Source organism: Lindgomyces ingoldianus (genome assembly GCF_010093535.1).
Source record: "Lindgomyces ingoldianus strain ATCC 200398 unplaced genomic scaffold BDR25scaffold_11, whole genome shotgun sequence".
Lineage (NCBI taxonomy): Eukaryota > Fungi > Ascomycota > Dothideomycetes > Pleosporales > Lindgomycetaceae > Lindgomyces > Lindgomyces ingoldianus.
The window spans coordinates 779,098-802,413 of record NW_022985172.1 but is presented as its reverse complement, the minus strand read 5'-3'; the positions used below and the strand labels follow the sequence as shown (position 1 = coordinate 802,413).

Genomic DNA, 23,316 nt, shown 5'->3' with positions numbered 1-23,316 from the left:
TTTTCTCTCACCGCCCCTCTACCTACTTTTAACCTTGAATCAAGCTTTGCTGTCGCGCTCACCAACAACGCAACTGGCCACTACCTTCGTTCAGCAAACACCATATTTATATGCCACGCTGGTTCTTGCTAACCTGGCAGGCTTTGATGACCTTCCGACATTCAGGATTGCGGAATCTTTTGCCAACCGCCGAGGAGCCTGGTACTCACCAGAACGCCTCGAACGCCTCCCAACTCCAGAGCTTGGAGCATCAAACGTGGACTATCAACGAAGCTCCAACTCTGCTGAGCCTAACGTTGGCACTAGATCCGGGCTCGTCCATTCCAATCCCCAATACGGAGGTTTCTCACCAGTCACACATGGAGGCCTCCACTAACACCTCAGTAGATGAATATGAGTGATATCGGAGACACCTCCATTTCCGACCAGCTTCTTAAAAATGGAGACCCGAACAACATCAACGTCATGCCGCCAGCTTCTAGTGGTTATAATTTACGGCATAGCTCTCAAGACAACATTCTTGGACGCACTTGCTCTAGCCCTAAGCTGGAGAAAGTTGAACCGGTCCAGAAGGCCCGCAAGAAGCCAGGCCCAAAGCCGGGGTCGAAGTCCTACAAGAACACTCCAATCAAAAAGAACGACCTAGAGGCGAAGAAAGGTGTGATTAGAGAAATTGAGAAGTTCTGGGGAACAAACTTCATCCGTCAATATGTCCCGAAGGTTCGGCGTCCGCTAGTAAAACGACCTCCTGGCCCAAAACGTAAGGACACTCAACGCTACCCCCAGAATGATCCCAAGTACTGGCAGCCAGCCGTGCTCAAGGCTGTACTCATGGTTGCGCAGAAGTGTGGCGATAAGATTAGGCTTCGGAGGTTAATGAATGAAGCGGTGGAATATCGCATTAAGCATACTGGCAACTTGAAACCGCAACTTGTAACCACTGACTTTGATGTCATTGAAGATGTCATCGAAAAGGGCTGGACTATCCCACAGAGCTTCAGTGTCCGTTACAAGCACCTCACGGGAGGTCGATCTTTCGACTTAGAGGAGGAGGGTGATGGTCAAGATCAAGAACTGGTTGATGCTAGTGACGACGCCGAAGATGCCGAGAAGATTGAAGATGGTGACTCCTTCAATGATGACGATTCGATTGGTTTCCACGAGCTGTCAGCATTCCAGCCGAACCTCCAACAGATGCAAGCTCTGGGTCAGCAGCCTCTTCCTCAACTCCAGTATCAGCCCACGCAGTACATCAATCCATACGGTCGAGCTCATCTCCAGGGAAACTACCAAGTCACTCCCCCTCAGAGCTTCAATACTTCTAGCGAGAGGCGTCGCAGTTCCTCTCATCGAGACCATACAACTCCGCATCAATATCATCAGCCTCAGCAGCACCAGCAGCAGCACCAAGAGTACCCGTATACTTTACAACCTCAAAACGGCCTCTCATCATCATCATCACCACCATCACCATCATCATCCACCCGTTCCATGAGTCGTCTCCAGGTCCAGTCTTCTCCATATGAGCTCCCTTCAAGCCCCCTTCTACTTGTCCAACACCCCCCTGGAAAGTTAGACATCAAGCCCGAGTTTCGTAGCTCTTCTCTCAGCCAAGACCACGTGAATCAAAAATTTCCTACTCCAGACACATATATTAAGACTGGTATTCCTCCTATCCAGAATACTTACTCTAACGGCAAGATGGGCTTCGGTGAACCTGTAGATGACGACGATGAGTTTCTGAAGGCGCAGCTGGAGGTTGCTGAGGCGAAGGAGAAGCGGGCAGAGTTGAAGTTGCAGGTGCTTGAACGTAAGCGTATGAAGAACATGTAGGTTGGATGACTGCTCGGGAGTGTCAAGATACGTACTGATCTTATGCGCAGGGGTACGGCAAGAAACCCGATGAACCTTGAGTAGCTCTCTTGAATGCCAAGGGGGCTTCCATTACGGTGTGTAGTGGATTCATGCGTGAGAGTGGCGGCAGCCATAATTTTCCTCTATCGTTGTCTCCCTGACCGGTGGGATGACGGTTGATTCCTTTGATTTCAGACTTTCGTGCCAAAAGTTGTCAAGACTGGATTCATCCATATCCTTGGGCCTGGGGCTTTTTCGGGATTGCTGGTTACATGTGCGCAGGCACATTCTTCATGCACATAGGTCTCTAGATTAAAACGTGTGTTGGGGTTTTGTATTTCTTGTTCATATTCTTCACCTATTTCCCTCATTCCCTACTAGAACCACTTGATTTGTTTTTAAAATTTCCGGCTCTGTGATGGCTACTAAAGTGACGAACCGTATGCCAGTGGTGGCCTCCATGGCGTGATAGCTGCTGGAGTCTTGCCCTGCGACCATAAATTTCTAGTAAAACGAACCTTTGAGAAGAAAAAGTAATGCTGATGGGTAGGGATGCGTCTAATCCATACAGACAGTCACTAACAACAGGGTTCAGCCTTATGTAACCATGCCGCACTATTGTTCAACCAAGCCTCAGGTCGTTTCTTTAAGATACATACCCCGGAAACCGCTCAAAGCGCGAGAGTTTAAATTCCATACCAATTGCGTTCAGATGATACCCCGATAAAGCTCCCTCGCCTCAGTAAATCCATCGGGGGTAGAAAAGATACATTCCTACTCACCACCTAATAGCAGGTAGTCTGACGACATTAAGGACCTCATTCCAAACGCTACGCAACAAGACAATTTCTACAAAGGCGTCAATTCCACTCCGTCGGGTGGACACGTCAGGGGGACGATTTTGAGAGGGATTAGATATTTGGAGACGGATATGGCCGTGAAAGCCCCAATAGCTATGGAAAAATAGGTGAGTCTCAATGAAACGAGCAGCAGAATGCTTCGAAAGAGACGAAAGGTGAAGAGCATACAATAATGCGCTGCTGATTTGAGATGGTCGGGGGAACCAAGCTTACCCAGCCAAACCCGGCGAGGAGGATCTAGGAGTACAGATGCTGAAAGCCCTGCCGGGAGGTGAGAGGAAGTGGAATGGAAGGATTTGGATAGCTGTTGTGGTCGTTAAATTCATTTGATTGACGAATGATTGACGAATCCGAAAAGAAATGGGTGAACTTATGATACAAACCCAGCGCCACAGTGGAAAATACTACGGGTGACTAGCGCGACCACAACACCATCGCCCTAGGTCCGGAGCGCAACGTCTCCTTCATGGTACCCACACAAGATAGCAACTCACCCGCTACTAGCGATGAAGACTTCTTCCTCGAGCACCCAGACAAGCTTGAGACAGAATGAAAAGAAACTCGAGCTTGGATGATCGGCCGGTCCATCGCTGGCGACAATGGTGCCCGCATCCAAACACATAACACCTTCTCTCGGACTCTAAGACCAAGTTGCAAGCGGCTTAGACTTCGTATTCAAGCCAAGTGCAAGCCGAAATTAGATTATAATCAGCGAAGCGATGAGGATAGAGGTGGTAAATACCTACAGCAGCTTATTAACTAGCAATATGCCAACACTACCGGTTATTGCCAGCAAAATGAGGAAGAAAGAGAACACAAATCCCAACAGCGACTTTCATAAGTTTTCCTTATATGCATATTACCTTCTACCTGGCCTAATACAGTAGGCCAAGCCCGAAGCACAGTAGACGGCGGGAGTGATCAGAACAAGTGGTGAATCAGCCTCCAATGCCATACAGAGTCACTTAAACAGTGAATTACTCCACCTGGTTCAAACCTGAGTGGTATTGCTAAGCACCGTTGAGGATAGGATTAGTTAGGAAGGTGAGGAGGACGCAGCCTTATAGGTTTTCGGAGCAAAATTTAGCGGAGGATATTAAGCAAAACAATAAGGCGGTGGAAGGGCGTGAAAGACATGGGAAATTGGATCTGGCGGTGTGATGCATCATGGTTGAGGTGTGATAGGGGTATCCGTGATAGATTTTGGCTCATTGGGAAGATCTGAGCACACCAGCATCACAATGGGCTTGTCTATCGCACAGAGTGGGCCCACTTACTGAAAGGACTTCTAACTTAGAGGGGCTAAGGTCTAAAATGCGTTGATATCCCTTATTGGCGGTTAATGGTACTATTTGCTGGAAACTTGCATTGATAGAGGTAAGCACGACCCCAAGAATTGTCATGTGCGACACCAATGCCTATGGGCATTGACGAAAGCGTTCAAAACGTAGAAAAGGACTAAAGGTATACCTTGAAAGAAAACAAGGCTATCTAGCATCTTTTTCATCACAAAGCCTTCTCGCGGTGATGAAGTCTCATAGAACTACCTGTGAACAGATCACAAACTATGAAAGCTACAGACACGCGACCTAAATAACCCACTAATCAACAGCTATACTATGAAACGCCTTGCCATGAAAGTTGAACAAACACCTGGCCCCGAGTTCCACGTTCATGCAAGTGCCTATGGGTGGACCGCGCTAATCGACAAAAGCTTCTGGCACGATCTCGCCATATCACTCCTCCACGATTCCCCCGACTTCGCTCAAGTCTGGTCACGATAGAGTCCTTGGTGGCAAGGCATTGGCAACGAACTCAGCTTTGTAAGGATTGATTATCATGTTGATAGGCTACTTCACGGATTGATATTGAAATCAGGCCTATGTACACTAAAATCTTGTGTTTGCATATCGCGGCCCGGAACTCCACTTAATAGACCTCAAGCACATACCTCTGTGCCTCCTTGAGGGTCTCAATCTCCCTCCTACTATCTACCTTCCTACCACCCCTGCCATGTTTTGCCAAGTACTCCACCTCGACCGCCTCCTGCAGCACCTCCGTAACATCCGGCACTGGCCACGTTGGACCGCAGAGATAGAAGCTTCCCTCATTTCGCAAGTACGCTTTCCGGATATCTGAGAGAGTTTGTCGCATGCGATCTTGAATGTAGATCTTCTGTGGCTGATCACGCGAGAAGGCGCGGCCGAGTAATGTGATGATCCCGGCGTCTTGATAAGCTTCCCATTCCTCGCCGTAGAGGTACTCTTCGCGTTGGTGGCGAGAGCCCATATATAAAAGGACCTCGCCAATGTCGTGACCTTGCTGTTTTTGGAAGGCTCTTTCCTGAACAAAGGCACGGAATGGGGCGAGACCAGTGCCGAGACCTGCCATGATGATAGGGGCAGTGGTTTTGGGCGGTAGCTTCATGACAGATGGCTTGACCGAGACGGTGACTGGAGCGCCAACATTCAGGCCGTTAAGGTAGCGTGTAGCTTGACCGAAGCGATCGCGGCCCTGGGGGTCAACCCAGTTCACAGTAACGATAAGGAGGGAAACAGAGTTAGGCGTGACGTGCTGTGACGAAGCAATTGAGTACTCTCGGCGTTTCATCGGGCTAACAATGCGAACGATGTCATGGAAGGAGGGGTGCGCGGATGGGAATTCAAGCAGGATATCGGCAAAGGTGATTGTGTCCACTTCAGCACGACGCTTAAACTCGACTGCTCCTTCAGGGCCGCCGAGGGTCAACAACTCTTTCTTTTCCTTCTCATCAGAGGCAAACTCAGCCAGAGCTTCATAGAAGCGTTTAGGTGGCCGACCAAAGATGTCCACGTTCTGGATTAGAGATTGGTAGACGGTCCGGTTCACAAGGATGTTAGCATCTTCACGAGATGGTACTTCCACAATCTCCTCAGGATTGAGGCCGTACCACTTGATGAACTGCTCCACCTCGGTCTTGTCATTCTCAGCGTGAATGCCCAAAGCCTCACCGATGGCGTACTTGAGCCCCGAGTCTCCCAGATCGAACTCAATGTGGAAGATGTTTCTGTCATACGAAAGTGGGGTCAGGCGGCGATGCTCCTTGACATGGGCAACAAATGTTTTAATGCCTAGATCCGGACGGAGTACCGTTTCGGTACCATAGGCTTCCTTGAATGACAACCCCTTGGCAGCAATTACCCAGGACTTAAGCAGCGACGGCGGCTCCGGTTCGATGGTGTCGAAGGAAGCAAAGCTGTTAATGTTGATATCGGATGGGAGTTGAAGTGGCCGAACGTCTTCGTCAACAGTGCCCCATGCAACAGGCACATCGATCTCACGAAGAGTGGTGTGGAGTTCTCCAGCAAGCTTTTCGAGGATCTCGGAGCTCCCATTGATTGCAGCTAATTTAGGCAGGCTAGACACCAAAAGGTCTTCACGGGCAATCTTCAGGAATGCCAGTTGGGTGAGATATGTCTCAAGGGTGGGGTATTCTGTAAGAGTTTCAGAAAGAGTAGGGTCGAGCACGAAAAGCTCTACATCTTTGCTGAGAATTGTCTTTCGAAGAGCGGGCGACAGACGTTTCTCAATATCCTCATCCTTCGCACCAGGAAGCTTAATGATCAAGGAGCTGTCGGCCTTGACACTGTTAAGCACATCGAACTCGTGCAGAAGGGTCTCGTCTCCGACGAAAGAGACATCAGCTTGCTCGACTGAGTAGGGTGCTTCAATCGTGTAGTCAGCATTACGAATGTCGTGTCGCACAGCGCCACCGCGGACTAGGTTGTCATGCCCAGAGCGAACAAATACATTTTTGGCTGAGTCCAAGGAGAGAAGCTTTCCAAGTGCGACAGGCGCATTGGCAGCCGGTGATTTGTCCAGATTCCAGAACGTGTATTGGCGGACGTCTGCGGTGTTGAGAATATCGACGTAAGAGCGGACTTCCTCGGACTGAGTCTTCTCGCCATAGATTTGCTGAAAGACGTCGAGGATGTTGCTTGGTGTCCAAGCTTGTTCGCGCGCGTATTTGATATCAATGACTTCCATGTTCCTGTCGAAGGCGAATTGAACAGCAGCTATGACATCGGAATAGAGTCTCGAAAATTCGGCTGCATCGAAGACGGCGGCCTCGTCCTTCACTTGGCCAAGCACAGCGATAGTCTGTGTACTCTTCGGGAGGACTTCAAGGAAGGCCTCCTCCACGAAAGGTCGATAGACGCGGACATTGATGACACCCAGCTTGTCGCCATCCCTTGCAAGCGCGTTGGCTACCTGAGCAGAAAGTGAGGCTTCTACAGTGCCGAAAACGACCAGGACACTCTCCGGCTCCTGGTGCCCATAGTAGTCAAAGAGCTTGTAGTCCTCTCCAAACTCGTCGTTGAAGGCCTGAAGCAGACGAACGACACGCCCCTCGTTGTCCGAATGTTTCTTGTCCACTTCGGAAACTGCCTCCATAACCGCCTGGTAGCTGTTGTACAGCCTGGCCTGGTCTAACGTATCTACCAGCCTAGCAGTCTCTCGTCCGACGCTAATGCCGTCATACGTATGGATGGTAGGTAGAACGCTCGAGAGCAAGGTTGCAAAGAGCGACATGTGCTGGGCCTCAAACACCGACGGACTGCAGACAAGACCCATGCCCAAGTCCTCGGCAAGTGTCAGAGAGGAGACATAGTCAGAGACCAGCCCCGCTGAAGAATCGGCGGTATAATCGACAGCCGCAATATGGGCGATCAACGGGTTTGCAACCGAGTACAAGAGGGAGAGCTGGTCCAGCACGGGTCGAAGGTAGTGCAGGGTTGACGAGGACGCTATGATGGACTGAGGAATGTGGCGTTTCTTGAGGTCGAAGTCCCTCGAGAACATGTACCCCAGGGCAATAGATCCTGCACCGGTCCTCGCCTCCAAAGAGGAAACCCCTGTCTGATATCCAAACGCATTCTTCTCTTTCTGCTCAGTCCAGTATTTTATTGCGATGTCCAAATCGAAGGTCTCGGCCGAGTAAGAGAAGATTTTGTCGGAGAGGGTGTAGGCAACTTGCTGGACGAGCGTCTGGGCCGTAAGATAGGTAGGCCCGCTTATCGATTCCAAGGGCAGATGATGTCCGAACGGCAGACTGGACGACTTCTCCGTGAAGGTCTTGAGCGGCTTTAACGTTTGCGCTTCGGCACCAGGGCCGGCGGACTCTATTTGCTGGAAATGCATTTTAGATGAGGGAACGACGAGGAGCAAGCAAGGGAATCAATGGGGCGACCCTTTGTAGGGATGGGAAGGGGAGGAGTTCGGGTCAGCTTTTCTCTGCGGCCTCAATTGGGAACCCGACAAGTGATGAGCAGGGAAGGAAAAAGATGTTGATTTGATAAAGCGACATCGGCAGAAAGAGCAAGCCGAGGGCTGATTTGGAATGCGGTGGGCGACAGACGGCAGCCATTGGTCCATTTTCCCTCATAAATTGCTTGTGCAGGTTGTCGAGGACAAAAAGTGTCCCTAGCGCAAAGCACGCAATTCGGAGTCGGAGGTATATTTCTCCGGTATGACTCTGTGCGTTACTCTGCATCGATAACCCGTAGTTCCATCACAATCGAATGATGGCCACTCTCTTTGCGCCGGAGTTGGTATTTTGAGGATCTAATTGTCTTAACTTCTTGTAATTATTCAATAATTCTATATCTCTCGTGACAGGCTCTAGTCCGGATTTCGCTAATGTGTCCTCACACTGAACGCCGCCCCATTGTTGCAAAATGCTCTCCGTGGGAAGCAGCATGTTCAGCTCTATAATTCCTTTACGTTGTCCCGCAATGCGCTTGCATAGCCTCGCGAACCAATGGTTGATGGTTGGTGATGAATTCAGGAAACCGAAGACCTCGCCCAATTCAGATTTCTCATCAAATATATATACCTGAGCCGATTTAATCCAGCTACACATTTTCACAGCTACGATTTTCGAGTTTCGTACACTTACTATGGCGGTCATACACGCTACGGAATTAAAAACCGTCGATGCATCCAGCTGGGACGGATTCTCTGGAACACAATCTTGTCCGTATCGCCCTCGCACTGGCGGGCTTCCCCCTTATCATTTCCATCTCCTTCTATTCCGGTACAGGATTGGGGGTGAACTCAAGCGGTGTGCTATTACTCGATTCACGACCCTGAGTGCGTCTTTCATAGCAAGACGAAGAACGAAGAAACCTTCGTCAATGATGAGATGAAGCTCATCCAGCTTGTCCGAGAACTCAAGATCGAGCAGAATTTAGATGTGTCATCGTATGCTCTTGTGTATAGCAATAGCTACTTGAATCTCAACTTAGTTCTTTCGGATCCGCATAGGCATTTTGGTGATCACGATTCAAGTCGATCTGTCAAGGCGCGGGAAAAGAATGCAGGTCTCTAGTAAGTACAAAACTCGGAAAACATCCAGATTTGCTCTCGCCGTGATATACCTACTCCGAATAAAGCAATCTAGGACGTCGCTCGTTGCATCCCCTGAACCTTGTCCTTGGAGGTCGATATCGTTAAAGTTAGCTTGGATGGCTTATTTCTCGACCCAGAAACTGCTTGGCTAACTACGGAGGGAAGAGCATCATAATATTTGGATAAAGAAGTTTGGAAAATTAGAGACATCACTAGATTAAATAAACCCGGAATATTTTCAGGCTTTGACGGTGTCCTTGGGCCCACCACTCGATTTCACTCTGCCTGAGGATGCAAGACACATAACTAGCGTTTGCGCTTTCGAGAGATACCCTTAAGGTGCATCGCATAGCCCGCGTTGATTAGGTTGGAGATTTTGAGGGGTAGCAGGAGAGAGCGAGAGCTGTTTTAAATGAGCACATCCTCAGGCAAAGTCGTAGAGTGATGGTGCTAGTGTCCGCTTTTGGATTAGCGCGTTTTCTTTTCCCCTCCATCATTTCACTTTCTCATTCAATCAATTTATCTTTTCGCATTCTGTGCATTACAGAGACAACCGCTCACTTTTGGGTCTTCATAGAGTCCTTTAAGAAATTTCGAGGATACCGCGTCTGTTGGCCAATCGCACATTTTCCTGTCTCAACTTTCGGGTGTAATTTATCAGAAACCTGGTACCTAGTCAATTCGAACCACCGTGAGGGCTCGACCCCACCCGTAGATTAGATCAGCCATTTTGGTTTAGTTTCCAGAAGACGCATAGAACATTTCGATATTGTTTCGTGGGCCATTGCGGCCATAGGTCCGCCGGCCCGAACTTCACCACTAAGACACATTGGTAGTTTAATCTTCTAGAAGATTGAGCGAAGACGATCTACTCTCTAGGCATTTTGGCACGGATGGCTTACTGCAGGTACATACTCCAGTGAACCCCACTCGTTTCTCGAGAGCCTCAGGGGACAAGAATTGTTAATCTCGAGCTCCCTAGGTCTAGTATCATCGATGAGCCTAAGATGTTTGTGGTCTGGGCCAGTATACCCGATGATATTGAGCGATAGTCGAGGGCATTACTTTCCTTATCGAGCTTGGTTGAGCCAATTGCTTGCCATGGTTCTCATATAAAGACAAGATCCTTTAATTCATGTCCATTGCGACGCCATCTCTGTTTCTTAATCGTCATTGTGTCGGATTATTCCAGCCCTCTCCATCAGTCATGTACCAACGGTCCATTCTCACGGCCTCTCTCTTCGCTGCTTCTACTTGGGCCCAAGTCCCCGGCCCCCTCACACCTGAGGTTCATCCACCCATTACATCCTACAAATGCACCAAAGCAGGGGGTTGTGTTGCTCAAAAAAGCGGGATCGTTCTTGATGCCAACTACCGTTGGCTCCACAACAAGGAAGGCTACACCAACTGTGTTACCACCGGCTTCAACAAGGACTTCTGCCCTGACATCGAGACATGCGCGAAGACCTGCTCCCTCGAGGGTGTCGACTATGCTAGCTATGGTATTCGCACTAGCGGCGATGCCTTGACCCTGAATATTTACAAGACGGATCCAGCGACCAACGTGACGAGTTTGTCAAGCCCGAGAGTATACTTGATGTCAGATGATGAGACATTCGACCACTTCAAGCTTCTGAATGCCGAGTTCTCGTTCGATGTTGATGTCTCGAAAGTCCCATGTGGCATCAATGGTGCTCTGTATTTCTCGGAGATGAATGCTAAGGGAGATGCGAATGAGCTTAACAAGGCTGGTGCAAAGTACGGAACAGGATACTGCGATGCTCAATGCCCATCGCAGAACTTCATCAAGGGCCGAGTAAGTAAGCCCACCTAACATGGCGAATTGCTAGCTAATTGAGGTTCAAGGCCAATCTGAACGGCACTTACGGCGCCTGCTGCAACGAAATGGACATTTGGGAGGCTAACAATGCCGCCACCGCCTACACTCCCCATCCCTGCAACGCCAATCAGGTCTTCGCCTGCTCCGGCACCGAATGCGGTAACGGTGACTCGCGGTACAAAGGTGTTTGCGATAAAGATGGCTGTGACAACAACCCATATCGCATGGGTGACAAAAGATACTATGGTGTTGGCACAAACTACACAGTCGACACATCGAAGAAACTTACCGTTGTCACCCAATTCTACACGACCGATAACACCGCTACGGGAACTCTCAAGGAGATCCGTAGACTTTACATCCAAAACGGCAAGATTATTCAAAACGCCAAAGTCAGCATTGCCGGCATGTCCACCGAGGGCTCCATTACAGACGCGTACTGTGCTTCCAACAAAAAGGTGCTCGGCGGCACAGACCACTTCACGCAACTCGGTGGCCTCAAAACTATGGGCGATGCACTTGGTCGTGGCATGGTTCTCGCGCTGTCGATCTGGGATGATTCGGGATCGTACATGGGGTGGTTAGACCAGGAGAGATATCCCGCTGATGCTGATGCAGCGACCCCAGGCGTTGGACGCGGCCCGTGCCCAGTGACGGGTGGGAGGCCGGCGGAGCTGATTAAGCAGTATCCAGATGCAAAGGTGGTCTTCTCGAATATCAGAAGCGGGGAAATTGGGAGTACTTTTTCGAATGGAACTGTACTGAGATTTGCGAGGCATTAGAGAGATGAAGATGTAGGTGGTAGAGTGGAATTTCGTATATATGGCGAGGCTTCTTTACTCTTCCCTTTTGCGGACGTGAGATTTCTTAATGATGATACCTGAATGCTCAGTTGCCCCCGAGCACGTGAGAGATTAGCAAGTACATGAATGTCTAGTCGAAATGAGTACAGCACATATTCATGGAAACTTAGCTGGTGCAATCTAATGCGTTCAAGCTGTACTGTATGCTTTCCGATCTGTGCAAAGAAAAGAAAAATGGCCACCCAGGGCAAGACTCCAGACTCCCTTCGCTGTGCATCCCGTCAACCCCAAACCACCAGCGAGAACAAATATACACAGAATCGAAGTCAGTCCCACATACAACCATCGCCCAAGCCTTCCTCATGTTCTGTGACTCCACTGCGGACACCGCCATCGCCAACCGCCAAACTTGCATCATCAACCATCCCACTCCATCCCTAGAACTAAATCCACGATCTCCCTCGCATCATCCGACTGAGTCCTCTCTCTCTCGATCTGCTCCAAATTATCGATATTCGTAACTTCCCAAGCACCCGAGATGTGTTTATCCGAAGGACCCATTCCGTCGACGGCGATGACGATGCCCTTGGCTAGTCACAAGCCGGTTTTCTTCAAGTAGTACATGCCAGCGATAGGCCAACCGAAGAAAACAGCGAAGGTCGGGAAATAGCTGATGTAGGATTAGTACATTTACTATGAAGAAAGTCTGGATGCGATGAGTGAATAGACATACAAAGCAGAGCTCCTTAATAACCGCTTGCCATAAACGCCATACGGAACCGAGTGCGAAGCCACAGTCACAGGATTGCGTGCGAACGGATGAGGTTCGGAGAGGTAGCGGGCAGCGCTGCGAAAGAAGCCACGGGCTTGTGTTGGAGAAGGCATTTTCGGTTCAAATTTGTTTGTATATCGTAACCGCCGTTACAGTCTTATTGTTTCCCAATGTTGAAAGCCGTCGAATAAATCAGACCCAGACCCAAACTAGGACCAAATTTACTAGCAGTGGCGAATGCAGAAATGCTTTTTTATTCGTTAAAATAGAGTATGATTTTCTTGAATCAAATCGCGATCTGTTCGAAGAGGAGATGAGGCCGTGGAGTTGAGATATGTACTGTGGAATGGAGAGTCCGACCAATGGAAGTTTCTTTGTTTCTCGTATTAAATCTTAAGGAAATAAGAGAGGAGATGGAAGAGAACGAAAGTGGCACTGCGCGCAGGTACGGTGAGCTATATACGACCAGCAGAAGGCCACCATGAAATACTCCGGAAGAACCTGGCACACGTCTGCTCAGGCCACACAAAATCAGGTGAGCTGAGCCCAAAGAAGCGCATTTCTGGGCCTGACGGTTACGGTTCTTACGAATTAGTGGGAAAGTCACGTTCTGCAGTCCCATTCCTCATGAGACATTCGGGGACCGCAGGAACTGACCAAGCAGTGAAGACATGTCGAACTCAAATTTCCCATTTCGAGTTGCTTCTCACATAGCTCTGGACCACTCAGCGTCGCCTGAGATGCGATTTCGTGATATGTTGGTGGGGCTTGGCATGGTGTCGTTCGACCATGGTGTGATGTTCAAGGGAAAGCGCGAGTTGTCTGGTTCGGTACCCGCCGATGACATGAGTCAGCCACGTGCTGAGCTCATTGTCTCCTGACCCAGAGCACCGTCATTCGGCGAGCAACGGGGTCGAAGGGATGAAGACTACTGACACCCCATCTGCGGAAGTGGCGTGCACTTGTCCTCGGGGGAGCGAAAGAGGGATGGAAATCGGATGATTTGATTGGCTGAAGCTGGAGGATGGGCAGCACTTTGGGTGAATGACGATGATTTTAAGACCCACACAGAATCAGCAAGTCACAGTTTCAGAGCGCCTGTGGGTGATTAAGGAGAAGCACTTGGTTCGGGTTGTCACTCCTGCTGCTAAATAATTGGATGATTTGGGGTTGGAAAGGTAGGAAAGGGTATATTCGAGGGCAACAAGGCCCAAAGTCAGGAATCCATCTCAATCTGCCCCTGTATCACCATCGCCAAGCTGTATGCATGAAGGGGATCGTAGTACTGTAATTCCAGCGCATCAGCCCCATTTGCTATGGCATTTCAGAATCCCATCCCCCAAGCTCCGGCAGGTCGATGCTGGCAGTTCTCCCCCTCTCCTCAGCACCCCCCTCCCGGTAACCCGTAGCCCCTCATTTTTTCTCCTCTCCCAACCGTATGATCTCCTTCTGCCCCAACACCCAAACCCCCTCTTCCTTCTTCCCATCCACACACTGCAGGCCTGCATTCACCGCCGCCCTGGCAATCACATCCGCATCCTGAGCCCAGCTGTTCTTTAACATTGGGCTCAGCTTTCCTAGCCCGGTAGCTAAACCCCGCATCACAGCCTCGGGAGCTCTGCTATCTTGCCTCGTGCCCACAATCAACCCAGGGCGCAGGAAGACGGTGTGCTTGAACCCGAGGTCCTTGACTTTGTCTTCTAGCTCGCCTTTCATTTTAGAGTATGCCAACATGGATTGAGAACTCGCAGATGCAGAAGATATTAGAACGTATGTGTCACATCCGGCCTCCTTCGCAGCCTTTGCAAGGTCGTAGTTCAGGTCGAGGTCGATCTTGCGCTGGTTTTCGAGGCCGCCGGCCTGTCCGCGCGTAGTCCCAAGGCCCGAGAAGAAGATGGTGGGCGTGGGTGCAGTTGGGAAGAGAGACGGCCATGTCGAGCTATCGGTTGAGGAAAGTGGCGTGAGCTTCGTGCTGGCAGTGGGGTTACTAAGTTCGCGACGCGTGTAGGCGTATACGGACGAGAAGGAGGGGTGGGCAAGGAGTTGAGACAGGATATTCGAGCCCTTGGATTGTTAGGTCGTGGAGAGAGATATGGCGTGGGGAGACGTACGACAAGCCCGGTGCTTCCCACAAGAGCTGCGGTTGCCATTATTATTATTACGATGTTCGCTCAACTGGCAATTGTAGATTTAGGTGTGCTGTAACTGTAAGTCAGGACGAGAGGTAAGTGACTATTATAAAGGGTGGTGGACCAAGAGTCGGTCGAATTCCTAGGCCGATGCGGCCGCTTGCTGAGGCCATGATTTTCGTCCGTAGACATCCCTTTCCTTATTTCGTCATGCCGAGGCCCATTACTAATTCCGCCTCATGGCTCTATGATCAATAAAAAGCGAGGTTGTATATTGGCAGCAGCACAGATTTTATCCAGCAGCGTTTCTTGGAGAAGCAAGGGCTCTGCCAAGGTGAATGCTCAGCGAAGTGCAGCTTCGTCAGCAGTTTTGTTAGCGTCAGCAGGTCTCATTGACCAATCAGAATTAGACGAGCTATCCAACCACCACGTCCATGTCCTGAAGAGATTCCTATTTCGCCGACGTTGAAGTCGAAACACTTCTTTAAACCCGTGTTTTCATGGTATCCAAAAATGCCAGATGAGCCACGAGCGCCTTCGTCCAGAAACACCCAGCGCCACTTAGAGAGTAACAACGTTGGCCTCTAACACACCCTGCTCCCCAATCAACCTTTTAACGACACTCTCGTCAACTGGCTTATCAACACCTAATATCATTAGAGCCTCGTTACCTTCTACGTCTCCGTCCACCTCTTCAGCCTCCTCATGCAGCGGCGCAACGCTCATGGACTTGATATTCACGCCCGCCTTGCCAAGTACCGAGCCCACGAAGCCAATCTTCCCGCAGGAGTCAAAGTTTCTACAAATGAGGAGGGTACCACGTGCAACAAATTCGCCTTTGAATCGATCCAACCGCGAAATGTAAGACTTGTTCGCAGACACGAAACCCTGAATGACCTGATCCTCCTGCTCTTGGGGCTTAATGGATTTTGAGGTAGCCGGCGAATTCGAGCGACTGAGACCAGTACGCTGATGTGATGGAGACCGGGAAGCCCGAGCGCGGAGCGTAACGAAGGAGGAGTACGGCTTGTCTTCTATATTCTCGCGGCTTCGGCTCTCATTGATCAGAATTCCACGTTCCTTGGCAAGGAGTTCAGCATTGACAATGTTGATATTGAGGCCATCTGAAGAGGTGAATGGGGTGAGGAGACCCTTCACCAGAGCTGCAAAGAGGGGCTTGGTTGTGTTGAGATTCGTTAATGAACCCTCGTATGTGATGTCGAATGTGGTACGGAATTGCTGAGCAGTTTTCCCCGATGTTGTAAAATGAGAGCTGTAGTGCTGCGTATAAAGAGAGCCCATCTTCTCGACAAGGGTTACGAAAGGTTGGAGGGTCCTATATTCCTCGGGAAGGATGATAGGAGCGTTCACGGCTGATCGAGGAAGCTCTCCGGACAGGATCGAAACGACCTGCTCGCAAACATCAATCGAGACATTTTCCTGCGCCTCCTTGGTCGAAGCACCAAGATGGGGTGTAGAAACGACTTTCGGATGTGCGATAAGACGAGTTGCTGGGGATTCAGGTTCAGGCGGCTCCGACGTCCAGACATCGATACCAGCGCCAGCTATTGTTCCGGCAGTGAGGGCCTCAAGAAGAGCGGTTTCATCGATCATGCCTCCTCTTGCTACGTTCAATATCCTGGCAGTTGATTTCATCGTGGCCAATTCTGCAGCTCCGATCATACCTCTTGTCGAGGCAATGAGCGGGGTGTGCAGCGTCAAGAAATCAGCTTCCTTCAGAATATCTAGGAGACTGGGCTTCAGAGTGACAGATGCAGCGGCGGCCAAGTTTGGGTTGGCATATGGATCGTATGCAATTAGGCGCATGCCAAAACCATTCGCAATTCGGGCAACTGTAAGACCGACTGTATCTAGTTAGTATTTGGCCGTGTTGGATCGACCCTTTTGAATGGTACCTTTGCCCAAACCAACAATGGCTAGCGTCTTTCCTTTCGCTTCAACGCCCACAAGACGACTTCGTTCCCATTTCCCAGATTTGAGACTAGCATCTGCGTCACCGATGTTGCGAGATACCGCCATCATGACTGTTACAAGTCAGAAGTCTGTAAGAGCAGCCGGGAGACAGAACTTCGAGCACTCACGAGCAATGGTATGTTCTGCCGCAGCATTGATATTTCCGGAAGGAGAGTTCACAACAATGATTCCTTGCTTCGTAGCACTCTGGACATCTACATTATCGACACCTACACCAGCCCTGGCAACAACTTTAAGCTTGGTGGCAGCAGTAAGCAGCTCTGCTGTAACTTTAGTCTCTGAGCGTACAATGAGCGCCTCGTAGTTGCCGATGATGCTTTTCAGCTCTTCCGGGCTCAAACCCTTCTTTTCATCTACCTCAAACTGGCCTTTCAACAAAGCTAAGCCATCCGGAGACACCTTCTCAGGGATCAGGACCCGCGGCTTGGGTGCGTGCACTAGGATAGCCATATTAATTCAAGGACTAAACTGCTGTAAAGAAGACAAAATGAAAACTGAAATCCAGACTGAGGAAGGAGTCAGTCTTTGTGCTTTTTAGCTGACCGGACAATTAGATGGGCCGCTATCGGACATGCCTCATCAGCTGCGTCTTTCCGTCAGAGGCGGACTTGCCCTTTCAGGCTTAGATGGATACCCCGCTCCCGCCGTACCCCACGCGATTACGCCACTGGCCTGTCAACATGGTCACTGGGAAACCACTGCTTCAGCGGTGCTATACGCCAGGAGAACTTTTAGAACTCCTGGAGATAAGAGTAATAGTTGAAACAAATGGTGAGATATTCAGTGCTGGTTCGAGGAAGTAGATTGGCAGACAGTGAGTTGGAGCACACTCGAAGGCGTTGAATATTGAATGAGTCGTATTTCCGCGGCGGGATATTGCCACGCTAAAAGCAATAATTGGAATACTCAATGAGATGATGTATGCCGTAAGACGCTGCAGGTTTAAAGGCGGTGCCACTCAATTGGAAGAGTTCGCATGGTGAGATCTGGGATATGTCCCGTGTGCCACTCACATCGAAGCCGGGGGCCCTAGAAGAGAGAGCCATCGAAATCACCAATTGCTTCGCGGCTTGAGCTTCTCGTTTTGAACAACTTCAATCCAGTAGCCGTCAGGATCTGCTTGGCTTGTTAGCTAAGTTAGGTCACACCCTCCGAGTCTTCGAATACTTGCCCAACACAAAGGCAATGTTCTTCATCCTGCCCTCTGTGAGCCTTTTTTTCCAGTTGACCTTCTTCTCCTCGAACCGCGCACAAGCAGCGTCCAAGTCGTCGACAGCGATGCAGATGTGGCCAAACCCTTGCGGCTGAGCGTTGCCGTCGTGGTACTTGAAGTTCGGGTCCTTCTCCGTCCCATAGTTCCAGGTCAGCTCTAGCAATCCTTCTCGGTCAGCGACAGGGTTCACGCCGTTTGCAGTGGCCTCTGGAGCTGACGGGCCGTAGCCAAGGAAGTATAAGTTAAAGCCTCCATTCTTGCTCTCCGACGTACGCTTCAGCCCCATGCCCATAACATCCTTGTAAAAGTTGAGGGAGACTTCGGGATCCTTTATGCGAATCATAGTGTGGTTCTATGTATGTTAGTCATGACCCTCATAGTCACCTTACGACCTACCATGCGATATGTTGAAATGTCTGTCTCCTTAACGCTTTCAGTCTCCTCTAGCGGCTTCTGTCCAATGACCTCGACCCAGTAGCCATCTGGATCCAGCGCGAAGGCGATGTGGCGCATCTTCCCATCCGTCAGCTTCTTCTGAAACTTGTAACCTGCATCCTCTATTCGCTGACACGCAGCCTGAATGTTGTCTACTGAAATAGCAAGGTGACCGAATCCTCGGGGGTCAGTATTGCCATTTGCGATCTTGTAGCCTGGGTCGTTCTCCGTCCCGTAGTTATGTGTGAGCTCTACGATACCCTCCCGGTCCGTCCAATGATTGCCATGGGAGACTGCCCTGGGACTATCGAACGCGAGGAAGTATAGATCGAACTTTGCGTCGGGATTTGGGAGCTTGTTGATGAGCTTCATTCCTAGGAACTCATAGAACTCGACCGACCGCTTAGGGTCCTTGACACGGAGCCTGGAGGAAGTCGATTAGCACTAGCTTGGAGTGAGATTGTGGCGCAGACGACAGAAATGATGGAATACCCACATGGAATGATTGAGCTTGTATTTTGTAGGGTCAGTCGCCATGGCCGCAAGTGCTCTGATGGGGCGAAGGCAGGCTTTGTTATTTTTGATTGCCCAAGTTATAGGAGAAGTTAAAATTCTGGGAGTGTATGACAAGCTCGGGAGCAAGAGGAACATCCACCGCAGGAGTGGTGATGGAATGGCGCAATTGAAGAGGAGAAACCTAAGAGGTGATCACGACCCTCCAGAAACCCACCCCTCGGCTGTCCTTCGGGAGAGCACTGTCGGAATCGCGGGTAAATTCCAAGATTCTAACCACAGCCCTAGCTGTATTTGTTAGTTGCGGTGCCACAGCGGGTTCTAAGTTTTCCACTTTTGTTTTTGCATCTTCAAGGTCCGCAAGAACATCAACTCGACCTTCGCCATACCGTAAGCTCAGTAAAATGCACCGACCTTGGAAGACGGGCTGGCAGTGAGCCCCACGTGATGCGGCATATGGCCTGGAGCGAGCGCTGATCCTTGTTCCGGAGCTAGCCAAGATAAGCTTTGGCCACGGTGCCGCGGTCATCTCGCACTCCAACACCATGGCCCACATGTCATGAGCCCTTTCAGCATTCGATAATGCCACTCGATTTAGAACTTCGCTCGCCTCTTTTGACATCATAACAGTCAACGATTCTTTACGGACGTGGCGGGCCTCTGACAGTAGAGCACGGACTTTGCGGTTGGGTGAAATCGTGCCTTTTGCAGCATCTCGGTGGGTACACTTTCATTCAAGTCTACAGATCGTCATCGTATATTCCTAGTCACTTTATTATTACTCTTTCTCCACCCACCTCGGTACATGTTTCAGCTACCATCATTTGTCGCTGTTCCCTGCTATGCAAACACTCCCTGCTCCATACTACATACTGATCTAGGCAGTCCCTACACTCCAACATGCTCAACGCATTAAAACTCAGCGAGTTTCTCGCCAAGAATGTTGATCCTAACCTCTACCCGCGCATGTTGTAAGCATTTCTTAGGCGCCCTACCGCTGAATCCCCCTGCTCACATGCTTAGTGTAATGTCTCCCAATGGCACCTTAATGGCTTACTCAACGCCTGTCGATATTAAGGACCTTCGAGATCAGGCCGCCCTAATCTCAATGGCGTGGAAAGAGCACGAGGCCAACCTGCAAGCAAAGCGGAGAGCGGATGCGGCACGATCAGACGACTCCTTTACCACATCGCCCCTAGAGACTCTCACAATAGAATTCCAACACAACAATATCATCATCCGCGCCATCCAACCAAAGCTCCTCCTAGTCCTTGTCGGTGGAGTTCCTCCATCGCGAAGAACTATGTTTAAAATCACCCCCGAAGCATACGGCGATCCTAGGTATCCACAAAATGACGCCGCAGAAGTCGGGCAGGCTTCTTCCAACCAGCCTGATGAACCCCCATCGTCAGTAGAACGCTCCTTGTTGCCCGGAGTGGAGACCGGCGAGAAGAAGAGGAAACCCGCGTCTATCTCCAGCCGCATGAGCCAACGAGAGAAGGACATGAAAACCGGCGTCCTTCATATCCAACGGAAAAAGATTGACGCCTTGACCGACTTTTTACGGCAGGATTTTGATGCGAAGGGATTTGTTATGCCGGATGACTCCAGCTTCCCTTGATAACACTCGACTGCGGGACCCACTAGCCGGCTTTTATTTTGCAGCGGCAGGTCGAACTTTGTGGTCTGCATGATGCCTAACCTTCTCCTTCCTATTACCTTCCATCTCGCGAGTCTCTCGGTGTTAGAATGGTTGGGTGGTAATCTTGGTTCACAGCGTAGATACATTGGAGGTGTCATTACGGACACATGATTTTCCTGGGCCTGATTTAGAACCTCTAATGACAGATCTATGATACAGGCGATTTGGTCATATAGAGCAGACTATACCTAAGCATTAATTTTATTATCTCGATTCATTACATCACAAGCATCACAGCAGCGTCTAGCTGTTTTCGCACAAAAATTTTGGCGTTGGGACATTCGTAAGATGATTCATAAGATAAGTAAAGACTGTATTACAGGAGCCAGCCCCCAGTCCTCTTATTCAAAATTGAACTTCTAGTCTGAGTCTGAAAAGCGGTCTAAAGAGTGTGGTGCACAGTGCAGGGGCTAGGGGGATACGCAATAAAAGAGCGCTAATCTGCTTTAGATAACAATAGCGAAAGTGAAGACTAATACATCAAACAACGAACCGACTCTGTAGGTTTGCCTTCATCGCGACTAATGGTCGAAGCGGAAGTCCAGCCTTTCGTCCAATCAGTAACTCTTAGTAGCTCAGCTCTTGATGGATGGTGGAGAAACGTACCTCTTGTTCCCCTCATCAGTCGTATTGGTCAGGTATTCAATCTTCTCGTCATCGGTCATCGCATTCCATATCTTGTCGCGGCGGCTGCATAAGCATTTAGCATAACGTCTCAGATGACGTGAGGGGAAGAGACTCACGCGTTCTCCCACTTGTACAACATCTTAGCGCTAATGAACATGAGAATATTTAAGCACACGAAGCCAAGGAGTACTTTGTTGCCTCTGTAGGATTGGGTCAGCATATGTACTAGGAAAGGCCTGTATAAAGCACTCACCGGTGGTAAGCTGGCTTGTCATCATTCCGGTAAATCTTCATAGATATGTCAGCGTCAAAATCGGCGAGGAGCCAGATACAGACCGGGCTTACATTAAATCCAATAATCGACGCTCCGTGAACACCCATGTTAAACACTGTAGCTGCCAAAGCCCTCGTACGTACGGATCCAGCATTCCGACTCACAAGCGACACCATGATACCCAGGATATTAGGGTAACCGACGAGAAGCAAACATATGACCCACTTGACCCAAGGATTAGGATGTCGTGGCAGGAAGAGCAGCGTAAGAAGGAATGGAATTGCCCACAGCTGACCAATGACGCCGAGGAGGAGAGTTTGGCCTGTTTTCCGTGATACCCAAGCCCAGAAGAAAAGTTGCAGGCCGACAAGAGTGGCACCAGGGATGGACATTAGGCTGGTCTGGAAGGTTGTGAAGCCAAGGCCGCGCAAGGTTAGCGTCATGTACATGGTCATTGGCAAGAAAGGTACCGTCCATGTAAGGGATAGGATGTACATTGGAACCATGTGCCAGTCTGTGGTGGCTTTCCACATCATTTTAAATGAGATATGTTCTCGGTTATGCATAGCTCCTTTGGCTGGATCATCGCGGAGTATCCGGTTGACCATAACCTTCTCTTCATTTTCAGTAAACCAGGACTTTGGACCTCGTAGCTTAGCGTATATGGATGGCTGTGTGGGAGAAGTTGGATAGAAGAAGATTGCAATCACGCCGATTATTCCAGTGATGCAACCTTCGAGGCCAAAGAGCCATCGCCATCCGGGAAGGCCAGCCACACCCCTCAAGTGGAGAATACCGAAGGCCATTAAAGCGGAAATGACCTGGGAGGCTTGAAATGCAATCCAGAAAAACGTCATGCGGTACGCCATTTCAGCGCCGGTATAAAAGTAACTCAAATACAATACATTTTCTGGAATAAACCCAGCTATGGCCTATTAGCACTGACTACCAGGACCTCAGGCTACTCAGGTATGAAATACCTTCTGTGATACCGAGTAGAGAGCGACAGATCAAGTAACCAGTCCGATTTTTTAGGAATGCTTGACAGCTGGCGACGATGCTCCACGCCACCATTTGGACTGGTAGCCATCGGTCGGGCCCGATTTTCTTAGCGAGCAACTGCATTGGAATCTCTGCGATGAGAAAGGTGATATTAAAGAGCGTTGAACCGAAATTATAGTCATTCGTGTTCATCTTCAAGTCGTCTAGTAGGTTGTCCGCAATGGCCTGGCTTGTGTTGCTGCGGTCGAGAAGAAGGCAGAAGAAAGCGAGGCAGGTCCATACGCAAACCCTTTTGTCAAGCTACAGATATGTCAACAATTACATATTACCACCTACTCAGAAACTCCACATACCTTTCGCACAATCTTTTTCTCTTCCAGAGCTTCCCAATGGAAGTTTGGATCGTAACGGTGCCGACCTTCATATTCTTCGGTTGGCTCATTGGCGGAGACCTTCAAATCCTGTGAGAGAAACGTATTTGGTCCTCGGCATCGTGTATCAGCCGTCTCAATTCTTTCGATCGTCTCAATGTACGCAATCTTAGGTTTCTCGCTCAATTTAGGCAAGTCCACAGATGACGACTCCATGATAGAGAGAATAGGAAAAAAAAAAAAGGGTCGCTTGGGCTTCACAATACGAACAGCATGAGGTTGTTCTTATATACACTCTACCTTAGCGCTATACGCGCCCGCTGTGGGTGTCTTCGACAGTTGCAACATGATGCTCGAGCCAGCGCAATCCGCCGTGGCAATGAAATGAAAAACAATTGCTTGTGACGCAAGCATGCAATGTGATCAGCTCCTTTCCATGATATTGCTGTCGGATAGGAGGAGGGATGTGTTGGATCAGCTAGTGCAGGATCTTATCTCTCCAAGCTCCATGGCATTCTTGGAAAACTGTCCACCTT

The 23,316-nt window shown here is 49.7% G+C and overlaps 10 protein-coding genes across 10 annotated transcripts; 4 read left to right on the top strand and 6 right to left on the bottom strand.

Annotated features, from left to right (window-relative positions):
- Nucleotides 1–318: 318 nt before the first annotated feature.
- On the top strand, nucleotides 319–1,833 carry BDR25DRAFT_366515 (uncharacterized protein; the record flags this gene model as incomplete). The annotated part of the gene is made up of 1 exon (XM_033696958.1): nucleotides 319–1,833. The coding sequence occupies exon 1, from the start codon at nucleotides 388–390 to the stop codon at nucleotides 1,831–1,833; it is 1,446 nt and encodes a 481-aa protein (XP_033549362.1). The 5' UTR covers nucleotides 319–387.
- Nucleotides 1,834–4,546: 2,713 nt separating this feature from the next.
- Nucleotides 4,547–8,134, bottom strand: BDR25DRAFT_302670 (sulfite reductase flavo protein component). Its single transcript, XM_033689846.1, has one exon. It carries the CDS (start codon nucleotides 7,893–7,895, stop codon nucleotides 4,644–4,646), a length of 3,252 nt encoding a protein of 1,083 aa, XP_033549361.1. The 5' UTR covers nucleotides 7,896–8,134; the 3' UTR covers nucleotides 4,547–4,643.
- A 2,177-nt stretch (nucleotides 8,135–10,311) lies between these two features.
- Nucleotides 10,312–11,726, top strand: BDR25DRAFT_313034 (cellobiohydrolaseI; the record flags this gene model as incomplete). Its single annotated transcript, XM_033691353.1, has 2 exons — nucleotides 10,312–10,920; nucleotides 10,971–11,726. The coding sequence occupies 2 exons, from the start codon at nucleotides 10,312–10,314 to the stop codon at nucleotides 11,724–11,726; spliced, it is 1,365 nt and encodes a 454-aa protein (XP_033549360.1).
- A 24-nt stretch (nucleotides 11,727–11,750) lies between these two features.
- Nucleotides 11,751–12,205, top strand: BDR25DRAFT_302669 (uncharacterized protein). The gene has a single exon (XM_033689845.1). The coding sequence runs from the start codon at nucleotides 11,982–11,984 to the stop codon at nucleotides 12,186–12,188; it is 207 nt and encodes a 68-aa protein (XP_033549359.1). The 5' UTR covers nucleotides 11,751–11,981; the 3' UTR covers nucleotides 12,189–12,205.
- BDR25DRAFT_15007 (uncharacterized protein) lies at nucleotides 12,154–12,718 on the bottom strand. Its single transcript, XM_033683907.1, has 3 exons — nucleotides 12,481–12,718; nucleotides 12,339–12,417; nucleotides 12,154–12,184 (listed from the first exon to the last, which is right to left on the bottom strand). The coding sequence occupies exons 1-2, from the start codon at nucleotides 12,630–12,632 to the stop codon at nucleotides 12,342–12,344; spliced, it is 228 nt and encodes a 75-aa protein (XP_033549358.1). The 5' UTR covers nucleotides 12,633–12,718; the 3' UTR covers nucleotides 12,154–12,184; nucleotides 12,339–12,341.
- A 973-nt stretch (nucleotides 12,719–13,691) lies between these two features.
- Nucleotides 13,692–14,773, bottom strand: BDR25DRAFT_302667 (NAD dependent epimerase/dehydratase family protein-like protein). The gene is made up of 2 exons (XM_033689844.1): nucleotides 14,631–14,773; nucleotides 13,692–14,583 (listed from the first exon to the last, which is right to left on the bottom strand). Exons 1-2 carry the CDS (start codon nucleotides 14,667–14,669, stop codon nucleotides 13,933–13,935), a joined length of 690 nt encoding a protein of 229 aa, XP_033549357.1. The 5' UTR covers nucleotides 14,670–14,773; the 3' UTR covers nucleotides 13,692–13,932.
- A 390-nt stretch (nucleotides 14,774–15,163) lies between these two features.
- On the bottom strand, nucleotides 15,164–17,439 carry BDR25DRAFT_14946 (phosphoglycerate dehydrogenase). The gene is made up of 3 exons (XM_033683906.1): nucleotides 16,751–17,439; nucleotides 16,565–16,693; nucleotides 15,164–16,513 (listed from the first exon to the last, which is right to left on the bottom strand). The coding sequence occupies exons 1-3, from the start codon at nucleotides 17,091–17,093 to the stop codon at nucleotides 15,210–15,212; spliced, it is 1,776 nt and encodes a 591-aa protein (XP_033549356.1). The 5' UTR covers nucleotides 17,094–17,439; the 3' UTR covers nucleotides 15,164–15,209.
- A 255-nt stretch (nucleotides 17,440–17,694) lies between these two features.
- Nucleotides 17,695–18,828, bottom strand: BDR25DRAFT_324373 (lactoylglutathione lyase-like protein; the record flags this gene model as incomplete). Its single annotated transcript, XM_033692156.1, has 4 exons — nucleotides 17,695–17,759; nucleotides 17,815–18,208; nucleotides 18,253–18,715; nucleotides 18,788–18,828. The coding sequence occupies 4 exons, from the start codon at nucleotides 18,826–18,828 to the stop codon at nucleotides 17,695–17,697; spliced, it is 963 nt and encodes a 320-aa protein (XP_033549355.1).
- Nucleotides 18,829–19,354: 526 nt separating this feature from the next.
- BDR25DRAFT_302665 (uncharacterized protein) lies at nucleotides 19,355–20,700 on the top strand. Its single transcript, XM_033689843.1, has 3 exons — nucleotides 19,355–19,522; nucleotides 19,690–19,775; nucleotides 19,828–20,700. The coding sequence occupies exons 2-3, from the start codon at nucleotides 19,705–19,707 to the stop codon at nucleotides 20,423–20,425; spliced, it is 669 nt and encodes a 222-aa protein (XP_033549354.1). The 5' UTR covers nucleotides 19,355–19,522; nucleotides 19,690–19,704; the 3' UTR covers nucleotides 20,426–20,700.
- A 327-nt stretch (nucleotides 20,701–21,027) lies between these two features.
- BDR25DRAFT_324371 (MFS general substrate transporter) lies at nucleotides 21,028–22,996 on the bottom strand (the record flags this gene model as incomplete). The annotated part of the gene is made up of 7 exons (XM_033692155.1): nucleotides 21,028–21,052; nucleotides 21,113–21,196; nucleotides 21,250–21,333; nucleotides 21,387–21,421; nucleotides 21,479–22,332; nucleotides 22,388–22,709; nucleotides 22,763–22,996. 7 exons carry the CDS (start codon nucleotides 22,994–22,996, stop codon nucleotides 21,028–21,030), a joined length of 1,638 nt encoding a protein of 545 aa, XP_033549353.1.
- Between the last annotated feature and the right edge of the window lie 320 nt (nucleotides 22,997–23,316).

Excerpts from the sequence above, each read along its gene's own strand:
- BDR25DRAFT_15007 (XM_033683907.1), bottom strand. The coding sequence starts at position 12,632 with ATGCCTTCTCCAACACAAGCCCGTGGCTTCTTTCGCAGCGCTGCCCGC. Across the intron at positions 12,418-12,480 it reads TTATTAAGGAGCTCTGCTTT|CTATTTCCCGACCTTCGCTG; the intron begins GTATGTCTATTC and ends ATCCTACATCAG.
- BDR25DRAFT_302665 (XM_033689843.1), top strand. The coding sequence starts at position 19,705 with ATGCTCAACGCATTAAAACTCAGCGAGTTTCTCGCCAAGAATGTTGAT. Across the intron at positions 19,776-19,827 it reads AACCTCTACCCGCGCATGTT|TGTAATGTCTCCCAATGGCA; the intron begins GTAAGCATTTCT and ends TCACATGCTTAG.
- BDR25DRAFT_302670 (XM_033689846.1), bottom strand. The coding sequence starts at position 7,895 with ATGCATTTCCAGCAAATAGAGTCCGCCGGCCCTGGTGCCGAAGCGCAA.
- BDR25DRAFT_302667 (XM_033689844.1), bottom strand. The coding sequence starts at position 14,669 with ATGGCAACCGCAGCTCTTGTGGGAAGCACCGGGCTTGTC. Across the intron at positions 14,584-14,630 it reads TGGGAAGCACCGGGCTTGTC|GGCTCGAATATCCTGTCTCA; the intron begins GTACGTCTCCCC and ends TAACAATCCAAG.
- BDR25DRAFT_14946 (XM_033683906.1), bottom strand. The coding sequence starts at position 17,093 with ATGGCTATCCTAGTGCACGCACCCAAGCCGCGGGTCCTGATCCCTGAG. Across the intron at positions 16,694-16,750 it reads GGCAGAACATACCATTGCTC|TCATGATGGCGGTATCTCGC; the intron begins GTGAGTGCTCGA and ends GACTTGTAACAG. Across the intron at positions 16,514-16,564 it reads CATTGTTGGTTTGGGCAAAG|TCGGTCTTACAGTTGCCCGA; the intron begins GTACCATTCAAA and ends AACTAGATACAG.
- BDR25DRAFT_302669 (XM_033689845.1), top strand. The coding sequence starts at position 11,982 with ATGGCCACCCAGGGCAAGACTCCAGACTCCCTTCGCTGTGCATCCCGT.